Here is a 13,006-nt window from a genome sequence, read left to right on the forward strand (position 1 = left end):
TCGCTGCATTTCGCCACATCCATTAAGGTTTCTAGTCCCACATTGTATTAAATGAGTTGGGTAGTGGACGGTTGGAGATTAGGCGGAGTTAAACGTTTGACCCCGCCCCTCAACGTTTAACCCCGCCCCTCAATGTGTCTGCGGGTCCGCAGTCAGGGGTACATGGGGGCTTCTCCTGTTTTAAGCCAACAGACAGATGGTGATTTGTTAGCTCAGGGAATCCAGCAGAGGGCAGACATGTTCAGCTGCTGAACCTCTGGATCTGATGATGTTTTTGCCTCTCAGTCAAGGACATAGGTTTGGTTTTGTCATTGATTGGGTAGGAACACATTATAAGGGAGGTCATCCTCGACAAAATATTGTCTCCCTTATTGTTAAAAAATTTCTGCATATTCAAAACATCACACATATCATATCCATCTTTAAAAGTTATCTGTTAGAGAATAATACAAATAATAATAATAGTAATACAATAATAATAATTTATTAAAAAATAACAGCAGGTTCAGAGAAGGAGGGAAATTAAACCTTTATTTTTCCCGTCATGTTTTTGACCCCCCCCTCCCCCTGATGCTGCAAAGTAGACACAGTTATTGTTTACCCTACATGTTTTAAGCCCCCTCAACGGTTATTTTTACTTCTTTTGAGGAGTGAGTGCTTTCATATTTTTTGAGGGAGACAAATCTACTTGTTCTATATATTGGGACGGTGGGACATAACGCTGCACCCCCTTGAAATGGACTATGATTTCAGTGTGAATCATTATTTAGATTTAATTTATATATTATATCTATAGATAAATGTTTATTGTCATTGTAAACACTCAAAGGCAAGTAGAAAAATATACCCCAACTTGTCCTACTATTTAAGTTATCTTAAATAGTTAGCAGCATGAAACAAATTCAAGTTATTTTATTCTTTGGACGGGTTTGTGGGGTTGGGGGGTTACAGTCTCTAAAGCTCTCGGAAAGAAGACAAGTTGTTATTGCTGTGTACTCACTCTCGGAGGAGAGGGGTGAGAAGAGGCATTGTCGAGGGTGGGATGGGTTCTATTTAACACAGCTGGCTTTCTTTTTCAGTCGTCCTGTGTAGATGTTCTGCAGAGAGTGGGATGTAACCAAACCTAAATATTGAACCTGTTTGACCTACCCATTTTTTCTTTTTTTTTTCTTTTTGATTGATTGATTGATTATTTTATTTTCACTACAAAAACATTAAGACAGTATTATATATTACACAAAAAGATGTGACGGATGATTGCCGAAAAACCCTCCAAGGGGCTTAATAAGTGGCGATCTCCATAAAAACAATAACATTTAACAATTTAAAAAACAATTTATGTTATTATGTAAAAACTAAACTACTAAACAAAACCAAACAAACAATAAAAAAAAAAACTAAAAAAAAAAAAAAAAATCAAACAAACCAAAACACATTTAATTTGTATGAAACAACTTAAAAATAGATTTAGAGCATAAACCCAAATGGAAAATTCAGAGAACTTAGGATAAGGTGACCAGATTTCTCAGACAAAATCCGGGGACATTTTCAGCTCCGAAGCGTATTAACCTGCAAAATAAGTAATGTTTTTACTTTTGTAAAACTTAAAACGGGGACACTAGACCTAGAGGTGTTCTCATTAGGGGCTGAGCCCCCCCCCAAGGTCTGATCCTAGACCCACCCCTGCTGCTACTTCCTATACCACTCCACTACACCTCAGAGGAGAATGTTTCAAGATAGAAAGTCCTAATATTTCAAGATAAAAAATACTAATACTTCAAGATAAAAATCCTAATATTTCAAGATAAAAAAATACTAATACTTCAAGATAAAAAGTCCTAATATTTCAAGAAAAAAATACTAATACTTCAAGATAAAAAGTCCTAATATTTCAAGATAGAAAGTCTCATTATTTCATAATGTTGTAATGTTTACTGAACTACTGACAGCTTTTGCTTTATTGCTCAAGGCTTGTTTCTGCAACAGCTCCTTGAGAATCAGATACAATAAAAACTATTGAGGACATATTTTCCTCGGACATGTCGCAGTATTAAACGAGATCGCTCCAGTCGGCAGAAACAAGCAGCAATGGAAGTTAATAGGATAATTGTCCAGCTTGTATTTACTTTCATAAAAGTGCTCGTTTTGCTGCTGACAGGCTCAGATTAATATTCTAAGTGTCTGACAACATTATGGAAGAGATTTCCAAGGAAGTCGACCTTTCTGTTAAAGATTAAGATCCTTTTTAAAACTTAAAAGTCCGGAAATTGCGTTCGCTACCCACCAGACTCCATGTAAATAATCAGAGATTTTAGCATCGTAAAACACGGCTTCTAAAACCTCTCTGAGCAGCGCTGGCTCTGGCTGCCTTCAGCCTGCGGGTGTTGGGTGTGCGCCCATCGGCTACGTTTGGTCAGTATTTTCTTTCTTTCATTGCAATTTCGGGTCTGTCAGTCACAGTGAAAACCGGGGACATTTCCGGGGACCGATCCAGCCGGGGACAGCTCGCCAAAATCGGGGACTGTCCCCGGAAACCGGGGACGTCTGGTCACCCTAACTTAGGAGCAACAATTTGACTCTCGGTTTAAAAAGTTCTTTAGAAAGCTCAGTGAGTGAAGTGGGGAGACTGTTCCATATCTTTGACCCTCTATACAACACACTAAACTGGGTTTGAGTCGTGCGAGAGTAGGGAGGCCTAATAAAACAACTACTACGAGTTGGATACTGATGAAATTCATTATTAAAAATAAAAATATTACAAAGGAAATAACTTTTTTATAGAGCTATAAACAAATAAAGCAATTTGGAGTTGATTCACTTGATATACAGTAAGAATACTTGCATGAGAAAACAGTGATTCAGAGGGGTGCCTACGATTTACACAAAATATTATTCTTAAAGCTCGCTTCTGAAGTCGGAAGATAGATTCCAGTTTAGTTGGGTGGGTACTAGCCCAAGCAACATTGCAATAATTGATATAAGGATACAACCTTGTGTAATACAACATAATCGCAACTTGTCTGTTAATCAAGTGCAGAGTTTTTCCTAGTACACCGACCACTTTAGCTAATTTTGTACTTGTGGCACTAATGTGAGGTTTCCAGGATAAAGATTCATCTAATATAATGCCAAGGAAACGAGCAGTTTTAATATTTTTAATGGAGATATCATCAATTCAAATTTTCATTGAAGATTTAATTGTATCTGACTTAATACCGAAAAACAGATAACTTGTTTTTTTTTATATTGAGAGACAATTTGTTAGACTTGAACCAAGTAGATAACTTGTCCAGTTCTTCATGAACTACTTTTATTAAAATGTCAGGGCTTTTATGAGAGTAAAACACACTTGTATCATCTGCAAATAAAATTTTTGAAAGTTTATCTAAGACATTAGGAAGGTCATTAACATATAATAAAAATAACAAGGGACCCAAGATGGAACCCCGTGGTAAGCCACACTGAAGGGAAAGGGGGGGGGGGGAAAGCTGTCCCATTATAGCTGACAGTTTGAGACCGGTCTGAAAGATAACTGGTGAACCAGAGTAATGACTTGTTACGTATACCATAATGTGAGAGTTTTTTTAATAGAATTAAATGATTAACGGTATCAAATGCTTTTGAAAGATCCAGAAAAATACCTACAGCATTTTCTTTCCTATCTTTTGATTTATATATTTCAGTCCAAAAATGGACAAGTGCCGTGCAAGTAGAGTGTTGTTTCCTAAAACCATACTGGTGAGCATATCAAATATTATTTTTGTCCAGATGTTGGATTAATCTTGTGTAAACAAGTTTTTCTAAAACCTTGGACAGGGCTGGTAACACAGAAATTGGTCTATAATTGTTAAAAATTGCAGGGTCATCTTCTTTATAAACTGGTGTAATTTTTGCTATTTTCAACTCTACAGGCACAATTCCTTGAACCAGAGAAAGATTCAAAATATAAAGTAATGGTTTAATGATGTCGGGGTAAATTGCTTTTAATATTTTACTATCAATCATATCATGTCCTGGTGAACAGTCTTTTAAATTGACAATTATATCTCTAATCTCATCCTCGGTAACGGATGTAAAATTTAAATCCTCAGTTGTTGGGAGATTCATGTATTGTAATGGTCCTAAATGACTAGATGGAATTTTAGAGGCTAATGTTGGACCTACATCAGAAATAAAAAGGTATTAAATCTTTTTGCAATTTGCTGTGGATCCGAAACAATAGAATCGTCAATCTTAAATTCATTTGGTAAATGTTTTTTCGAATGTTTTTTATTAAGAATACAATTGATGGTTCTCCACAATGAGGATGGATTATTTTTATGTTCAGCTAATTTCACATTATAATAGTGGATTTTTGCTCCTCTTATGACATGATTTATTCTGTTTCTATATTTTTTAAATTCTAACAGTTTAAATGGAGTAGGACAAAGAAGGTATTTTTTATAAAATGTATTTTTTTTTTTATTGACTTTATGATAGCTGGAGTTATCCATGGTTTGGACAATTTATGTTTCAAAGGCACTGGTTGGAGAGGACAACATAAGTTGTAAACCTGCGTAACATTTTTTGAAAACAATGAAAAGGCCTTCTGAGAATCTACTGTTTGATAGATTTCACTCCATGATAATTGACTTAAAGCCTGTCGGAAATTTACCACATTTCTTTCACTGAGAATTCGCGAACGAAATTTGGCATTGAAACAACAAATATTGCCATTGAAAACTGTTGAACTGAAGTATAAAACATCAAAAAGTAATGATCGTATAATCCTATGATATTATTTCATTTCATTTTGATTTTGTTTGCATCACGATGGGTTTTTCAATGTCAATTTAAATTTTTTCTTGATGTCCGTGTCTTTTCAGTGACAGTTTTTTTTTTACCCTGTCAAGATTTTTACAATGTCACGGTTTTCAGTTTCAACTTTCTGTCACTGTTTTGGCATAAGGAGGAGGGGCCTGAGGAGAGGGATAAAGGGGGCGTGGCTTACGGGTAACTTACAGAGGCTACTGGCGAGAGACCACACCTCCAAACGAATCCTCCCATAGTTGTTAAAACCGCATATCTGCAATGTCTTCCACACTTTCACCTGGAACCTCCAAATCTCAAGTAAGTCTGTTCATATTGGCCATTTTTTCACATAATAGGTTTCTAGGCAAATCACACACTCACTAAAAGGCTGGATGCATTCACTGAGAAGCTACATTAAAAGTTAACACTAAACCAGCCTGCTTCTGTGTGAAAAAATGGCAGGATTCGTCTGGAGGTGTGGTCTCTCGCCAGCAGCCTATGTAAATTCCCACAAGCCACGCCCCCTTGTCCCTCCCCTCAGGCCCCTCCTCCCTACGCCAAAACAGTGACAGAAAGTTGAAACTGAAAACAGTGACATTGTAAAAATCTTGACAGCGTAAAAAAAAAAACTGTCTTTGAAAAAACACAGACATCAATAAAAAATTTAAATTGACATTGAAAAATCCGTCATGATGCAAACAAACGTCAAAGTGAAATAATATCATAGGATTATGAGGTTATTACTTTTTGATCAATGCCAAATTTTATTTTCAATACCACAGGTTACTGTCACTGTTCTAGCTCCATAGGTGGGGACTGAAATCATAGGATTAAAGCTATAGGAATACATAGTGTCAATAAATTCCTTAATTAACGTATTTCCCTGACTGTTTTCAATGTTAATGTTAAAGTCCCCCATTATGTAACAGTTTTTCCTTTCATTAGAAATGATATCCAGAGCATTTGAGATGTCAATAATAAATGCAGAGAGGTCACAATTTAGTGGTCTATAGATACATTTAATTATTACTAAATTAGCTTCTAATGCTACCACTTCTGAAGAAGAATCTAAAAGCTTTTCAATGTCACATCTTTCTTTATAATGTTGATTTGAATTCATAAACAGAGAAACCCCTCCACCCACCCTTCCCTTTCTACATCTAAAAATATGTTTGTAATCTTCAAAATGAAAATTTCCAGCTGTACTGTCGGTCAGCCATGTTTCAGTAAGCCCTATCACATTAAAGATATAATTCAAATTTTCAAGGCAAGTGGATAAACCCACAAAGTTTTTGGCCAAACTGCGAACATTAATATGAAGGAAAGAAAGATCATGTCTAATACTAAGAGAATTTATCAAAGTTTTAAAAGTACTTTCACAATGGTATTCAGAGGAGCCAGAATAATTCTGTTGTAGTTGGAGAATACTGTTTTGATCTGGATCAGAAGAAATCATCATGCATGTGGACTGGATCAAAAGAAAACATCATGCATGTACGATGAAAGGAATTATTTAAACTTCAATGGTAGTAATTGATACGGGCTGTATGCCAAGTCTCCCTTTAGTTTTATTATATTCTTGATTATATGATAGATCAATCTGATAACTATGTGACTAACTACTACTCCCTAACAATATTCGATTCTATGCCCTAACTAGTTTATCAAAATAAGTCCCCAGCTGTCTAAAACTATTATTACAGCAAAACCAAGAGAGACAAGGTAAAGAGAGCTCCAGCCCGGTCGGGCTAGAACTCTCCCCAACCGGATCGGACTGTATGCCAAGTCTCCCTTTAGTTTTATTATATTCTTGATTATATGATAGATAAATCTGACAACTATGTGACTAACTACTACTCCCTAACAATATTCGATTCTATGCCCTAACTATAGGCTTTATCAAAAAGGAAAGTATTAAGCCTACTCTTAAATGTGGAGACGGTGTCTGCCTCCCGGACCCAAACTGGAACCTGGTTCCACAGGAGAGGAGCCTGATAGCTGAACGTTCTACTTTTAGAGACTCTAGGAACCACCAGTATCCCTGCATTCTGGGAGCGTAGTGCTCTTGTAGGGTTGTAAGGTACTATGAGCTCTTTAAGATGTAAATGTGCTGTATTTATATAGCACTTTTCCAGTCTTAACAACTGCTCAAAGCGCTTTTACATCTACAAGCAACATTCACCGTTCACACACATTCATACACTGTGGCCGGGGCAGATAAACATTTACACACATTCACACTCCGGTGCGCAGCACCGGGGGCAACTCGGGGTTCAGTGTCTTGGCCAAGGACACTTCGACAATGACTGCAGGGGCAGGGATCGAATCACCAACCTTCCGATTGGGAGGCAACCGCTCTACCACTGAGCCACAGCCGCCCTGTAAGATAAGATGGAGCCTGACCACGAAGAGCTTTGTAGGTGAGAAGAAGGATTTCTATTCTAAATTTTACAGGAAGCCAATGCAGAGAAGCTAAAACAGGAGAAACGTGATCTCTTTTCCTGGTTCCCGTCAGAACACGTGCCGCAGCATTCTGGATCAGCTGAAGAGTCCTTATGGACTTTTCCGAGCAGCCTGATAACAAAGAATTGCAGTAATCCAACCTAGAAGTAACAAATGCATGGACTAGTTTTTCAGCATAATTTTTAGACAAGATATTCCTGATTTTTGCAATATTACGTAGGTGAAAAAAGGCGATCCTTGAAAATTGCTTTAAGTGGGAATTAAAGGACATGTCCTGATCAAATATGACTCCAAGATTCTTCACAGTGGTGCTGGAGGCCAGGGTGATGCCATCCAGAGTAACTATATCTTTGGATAATGCGTCACGGAGGTGCTTGGGTCCGAGAGCAATAACTTCAAGTTTTATCTGAGTTTAACATTAGAAAATTAGAGGTTATCCAGGTTTGAATATCCTGAAGGCACACTTGTTTCATCTTGCTTGATTGATAGATATAACTGAGTATCATCTGCATAACAATGAAAGTTTATGGAGTGTTTCCTAATAATACTGCCTAAAGTAAGCATATATAAAGTGACAGGATTGGACCGAGCACAGATCCTTGTGGGACTCCATGACTAACCTTGGCGTGCACAGAGGATTCATCGTTAACATGAACAAACTGAGATCAATCTGATAAATAAGACTTAAACCAGCTTAGAGCAGTCCCTTTAATGCCAATTAAATGTCCAGCAACATTATTGTTGCAAAAACTGTGCTCAACTACTTAGCTGACAACCAGACACTGTTAAGACTTGAACCCAAGCTCTCCTGTTTACAAGACAGGTACTGTAACCACTAAGCAACAGCGCCTCTTGCAAGAACGCAATGACCTGGCAAAGAGGGATATGAACAATGCTGGATCTCAAACAAGGGGGTAAGCCTCTTCTCTCTAGTGTAGCTCCAATGGCGCCATTTTAATGCTACAAAGCCATCACCCGTCGTTAGCATTCCGTTGACTGACATACATTTTTACGTCAATTTGAGAGCGAATAATTCACATCTGAAGCGTTTAAAGACTCTATTTCTCAGTTGTTTATTTCTTAAAAAACACAACAATGTAGAAAAGGATTTGTCATAGCTCCATAGCAGATGTTTTTATATGGACCTATAAATAGACAATTGTGTGTGTTGACACAATTTGCTACATGGCTACAACAAGCTGGAGCTGCTCTTCATGCCATACTTTCTTTATCCCTTTTGTTGCTGAGTTCAGAGATGCCAGAGAGCAAACAGGAAGTGGAACTTTCAGTCCCCTGACCAATCAGCAACAGCGTGTCATGATGACCTGAACGCCCAGCGGTCAAGGTCAGAGGAAGTTCCTGCAGAGGAAACAGCTTTCCAACATCTTACTTTATCTTAACTAAACCTCTAACAGGAGGAGAGCATGACGGAACTTTAACATTTCAACATGATGTTCACATGGTGATGCTTTGAATCAAAAAACAAATTAGTCATTAAGTAAGACAATATTTGAGTCTGAAATGCAGAAAGTTCAATCCCAATCCCTTTTTTTCAGCATGAGAGAGATGCTAGAGAGATGCCAGTTCACCTCGTTGCCACTGCCAAGGTGCTCTTGAGCAAGGCACCGAACCCCCCCCCCTCCAACCACACCGAGCGCTGGTCCAGCACCGACAGCCCACTCACTCTGACATCTCTCCATTAGTGCATGTATAGGACCTGAGCATGTGTGTGTAGTTCAAGCCTCGTTGTAGTGTGTGTAATAACAATTGTGTAAACTGTAATTTCCCCATAGGGAATCAATAAACAGTATAAATTAAATATAAATAAATCAAAAAAGAAGGTTGAAAAGGAGACAGTTACTCTTTAAAAGATTCCAAATTATGGAAAACATTTCTAGGGAGTTTGACCTTTCTCTAAACCCACCAGACTCCTTGTAATTGAACAGTAATTTTAGCATTGAAAAATAAACTTCATTCAATGTCGGCAGAAACAAAATAAAACCATGAAAAGCCGCTTAGGTCAACTATTCACTTTTCCAACCACCAAAACTCTACTCGTCTACTAAGGTCTCAAAGAAGTTTAAAAAAAAAGCCTATTTCTGTACGGATCTTTTACATAATGTCGTCAGACACTTTCGATGGCAAAACAGCACTTTAAGTGGACCAAATTGACGATGCATATTTTCCCCATGAGGTTACAGTGTAAAAAATTTGCTGTATTTATATAGCGCTTTTCCAGTCTTAACAACTGCTCAAAGCGCTTCTACATCTACAGGGAACATTCACCATTCACACACATTCATACACTGTGGCCGGGGCTACCGTACAAGGTGCCACCTGCTCATCAGATAAACATTCACACTCCCATGCGCAGCACCGGGGGCAACTCGGGGTTCAGTGCCTTGCCCAAGGACACTTCGACAATGACTGCAGGGGCGGGGATCGAACCACCAACCTTCCGATTGGCAGGCAACCACTCTACCACTGAGCCACAGCAGCCCCCATAGTGCTGCTCGGTCTGTGGCTGCCGGTTACAGCGTTCATGCTTAACCCTTGTGTTGTCCTCCACGGTCAAAAAAACAAAGAAACATTTGAAATTTTTGGCTCTTTTCAACACCATCTTACTACCACTACCTTCACACTACTTTTTGGAATTCATGGTCAAAAACTCTCATTTATATAAAATATTACCTAATATTTGAGTCAAAAAAACAGAAATTATGAATTATTCTGACTAATAGTTAAGATCAGAGAAACGAAAGTGATTAATTGTATTTGCAAATAGCATTGTATGGATCCAATCCCTTTTTCTCTGGTAATTTGGTTAAAAAGTCATAGATATTTTTTAAAGGGGTCAAATTTGACATGAGAACAACAGGAGGGTTAATACTGGACCATTTTCAAAGATTGTTGTTCCTTTAAGTCACTTAGACACAAAAACACAGGTAAGTAGGGTCCAGGTTGGAAAAAAACATTAGCTACCCTTTAATTTGCTGATGAGTAACAGGTCAGAGTGTTTGTTTGGGTCGAGGTCACTCACACACACACACACACTTCCCTGTTCTGATGGTGTGTGTTTTTGGGGGAGTAAGTATTCAGATCTTCTACTGCAGTAAACATACTAATACCCAGGCTATTCTCATGAAGCATTTGTACATGTAGCTACAAAAAGTAATACTGTAATTAATTGTTTACATTTGTTGGCTGTATTTAACTGTAAAGATCGCTTTCATAAGATATCATTTCAATTGTTATGCACAACTTTTTGTAAGATATCAAATGAATCTGCTTATGAGAATGTGCTGCTTAAAAAAATAACAAAAAAGCGCAGAAAACAACAACAACAAAATCTCATACAGCATCAGAAAAGAAATTAAAAAAAGCATCAAAATACTAAAGTAACATCAAAGTGATTTATTATTAGTGAATAACACCATATTCTGTGGTTGGAGTAGTATTTAATGATGTACTTCATGTAAAAAGTAACTAAAAGTATCAAAGCATGGGTGCATGTGTGCGTGTGTGTGTGTGTGTGTGTGTGTGTGTGTGTGTGTATAAAAAGGGGAAGTAGTGTGTGTATATAGTGTGATGCTGAAGTCAATCTCATCATCTGATCTGATCATCAGAGACTCAACACACCCACTTCTCTCCTTCATCTGAGCGGTGAGACACACACACACACATACACAAATACACACACACACTTTACTACTAAATTGCACAAACAATGTGTCATAGTATAGGACACATATTCTAAGATGTTAATCTTTCTTTTTACAAGTCTATACATCTCATTATATATACTTATCACAAAGTACTTTTTCATGAAATTATTCCATTTAATTTTACAGATTTCTTCAGTATATTTTTTAAAACATGAACATATCAAACAAATTACAACTATAGACTGTGAATTTACATGTCCATAAAATGTGTATTGTCAGCTTCATGTACTTAAATTATCAAAAGAAAAAAAGTTCTCTTAATGTGTATAAGGTTTCCTGCATTAAATCTTTGTTTCTCTGATTGTGCAGTGACTTCAGTGAAACATCCGGCCATCATGTCTCCATCAAAGAAGTTCAACCACTACAAGGGGCGATACACGGAGAAGGTAATGCACCACTGACAACAAACACATTACAATTTCAAAAAGAAGAAAGGTCCAAGGCACTCTTCTTGCAAAAAGTTAAAAAGTTGAAATTATGAATAATTTTGTCTTACATTTGAGATGAGAGGAACGTATGTTGATGGTTTATCACAGACTGGTACATGTAAACGTTTTGAGCATTATTCTTGAATTGTTTTGGGCAATGTGGTTGAACAAAACCCATTTTCGGGAAATGGAAACTTTGAAAATGGATCAAGTTTGAGCTGAGGACAACTTGAGGGTTAATCGATTGTTTGTTTGGTCAATAAAATGGTTGAAAAAAGAAAGAAAGAAAATTATTGTCCCTAAAGCCAAAGAATACGTCTTCAAATGACTCGTTTTGTCCACAACACAGACACATGCAGTTAACTTTCAAAGAGGAGAGAAGAAACGAAAACATATTTACATTTAAGAACCAAAAATTAGAGAATGTTTATGTTAAAAAATAATAATTTAAACCAATTAATCCATTGTCAAAATAGCTGGTGATTAATTTCATTGTTAACTACTTTAGATTAGATTAGATTAGATTTGATATTACTTTATTCATCCCACAGTGGGGAAATTCCCTTATTACAGCAGCAGCGGTTTTCTACAGTAAAAGCAAACAACAAACAAACAAGTAAAACCCACAAACAAACAGGCAAACAACAGACAATGAGCAGTGGCATTAAAAAAAAGTGTTGTAAAGAGCAGTTGCTATAGTAAAAAAAAGTAAGTAAGTGACGTAAAAATTAAATTTGAATATGTAATAATAATAATATAGCAAAAGTAGGTACCCATAATATAAATTATATTTATCTGTGACCATAAATAATATTGAAAAAGTAAGTACTTGTAATGGATAAATATAAATACATATAATGAAGATATACAGAGAGTGTATGCAGTGAATGAAAAACAGGAACAGAAACTACAACATCATCATGTAGTGCAGGTGTTGTAGAGTCTGACAGCCGCCGGGATAATTGACCTGCGGTACCTCTCCTTCTCACACCGTGATTGTATCAATCTACTGCTGAAGGGACAGGGGCGGGTGAGAGGTGGTGTACATAATGGATATCAGCTTAGCTAACATCCTTCTCTCCCCCCCACTTTCTCTATGGGGTCCAGAGGACAGTCCAGAACAGAGCTTGCTCTCCTGAACAGTCTATTGAGTCCATGTACCCCTGACTGCAGACCCGCAGACACATTGAGGGGCGGGGTTAAACGTTGATGCGCGTGGTCAAACGTTTTACTCCGCCTAGTCTCCAACCGTCCACTACCCAAATCATTTAATACAATGTGGGACTAGAAACCTTAATGGATGTGGCGAAATGCAGCGATTTAAACATAACGAACTTAATCTTTGGTTTTACTAATTATGAAATACAATATTGACACATTTCACAAAACATTAAATACTTCAATAATGCATTAAATGATAAAAAAGTAGAATATTTGAATGTGTATTTATCATAATCAATTGCAACGTGATACTTTCTTAATGTTATCAAAATCAAACTATCATGACACAATAATATATATTATACACTCACCGGCCACTTTATTAGGTACACCTGTCCAACTGCTCGTTAACACTTAATTTCTAAGCAGTCAATCACA

The 13,006-nt window shown here is 37.1% G+C and overlaps 2 protein-coding genes, 1 long non-coding RNA gene and 1 pseudogene across 4 annotated transcripts in view; 3 read left to right on the forward strand and 1 right to left on the reverse strand.

Annotated features, from left to right (window-relative positions):
• The window catches only part of LOC117939569, an 8,597-nt gene extending 1,188 nt beyond the window's left edge, over positions 1-7,409 (forward strand). Inside the window, exons 2-3 of the long non-coding RNA XR_004655619.1 lie at positions 2,933-2,936; positions 7,399-7,409. This is a non-coding gene — a long non-coding RNA (uncharacterized LOC117939569). The remainder of the gene's footprint in view (positions 1-2,932; positions 2,937-7,398) is intronic.
• The window catches only part of LOC117939487 (gastrula zinc finger protein XlCGF57.1-like), a 235,686-nt gene that overhangs the window by 54,634 nt on the left and 168,046 nt on the right, over positions 1-13,006 (reverse strand). The gene's annotated exons all lie outside the window — the stretch shown is intronic.
• LOC117939500 overlaps positions 1-13,006 on the forward strand; it is a 185,133-nt pseudogene that overhangs the window by 26,021 nt on the left and 146,106 nt on the right.
• Positions 10,880-13,006, forward strand: part of LOC117939471 (coagulation factor XIII A chain-like) — a 57,428-nt gene continuing 55,301 nt past the window's right edge. The window contains exons 1-2 of the mRNA XM_034864848.1: positions 10,880-10,917; positions 11,289-11,331. Of these exons, the coding sequence (XP_034720739.1) occupies positions 11,315-11,331 (17 nt within the window). The 5' untranslated portion in view covers positions 10,880-10,917; positions 11,289-11,314. The remainder of the gene's footprint in view (positions 10,918-11,288; positions 11,332-13,006) is intronic.

This window comes from Etheostoma cragini, chromosome 24, assembly GCF_013103735.1.
Source record: "Etheostoma cragini isolate CJK2018 chromosome 24, CSU_Ecrag_1.0, whole genome shotgun sequence".
NCBI lineage: Eukaryota > Metazoa > Chordata > Actinopteri > Perciformes > Percidae > Etheostoma > Etheostoma cragini.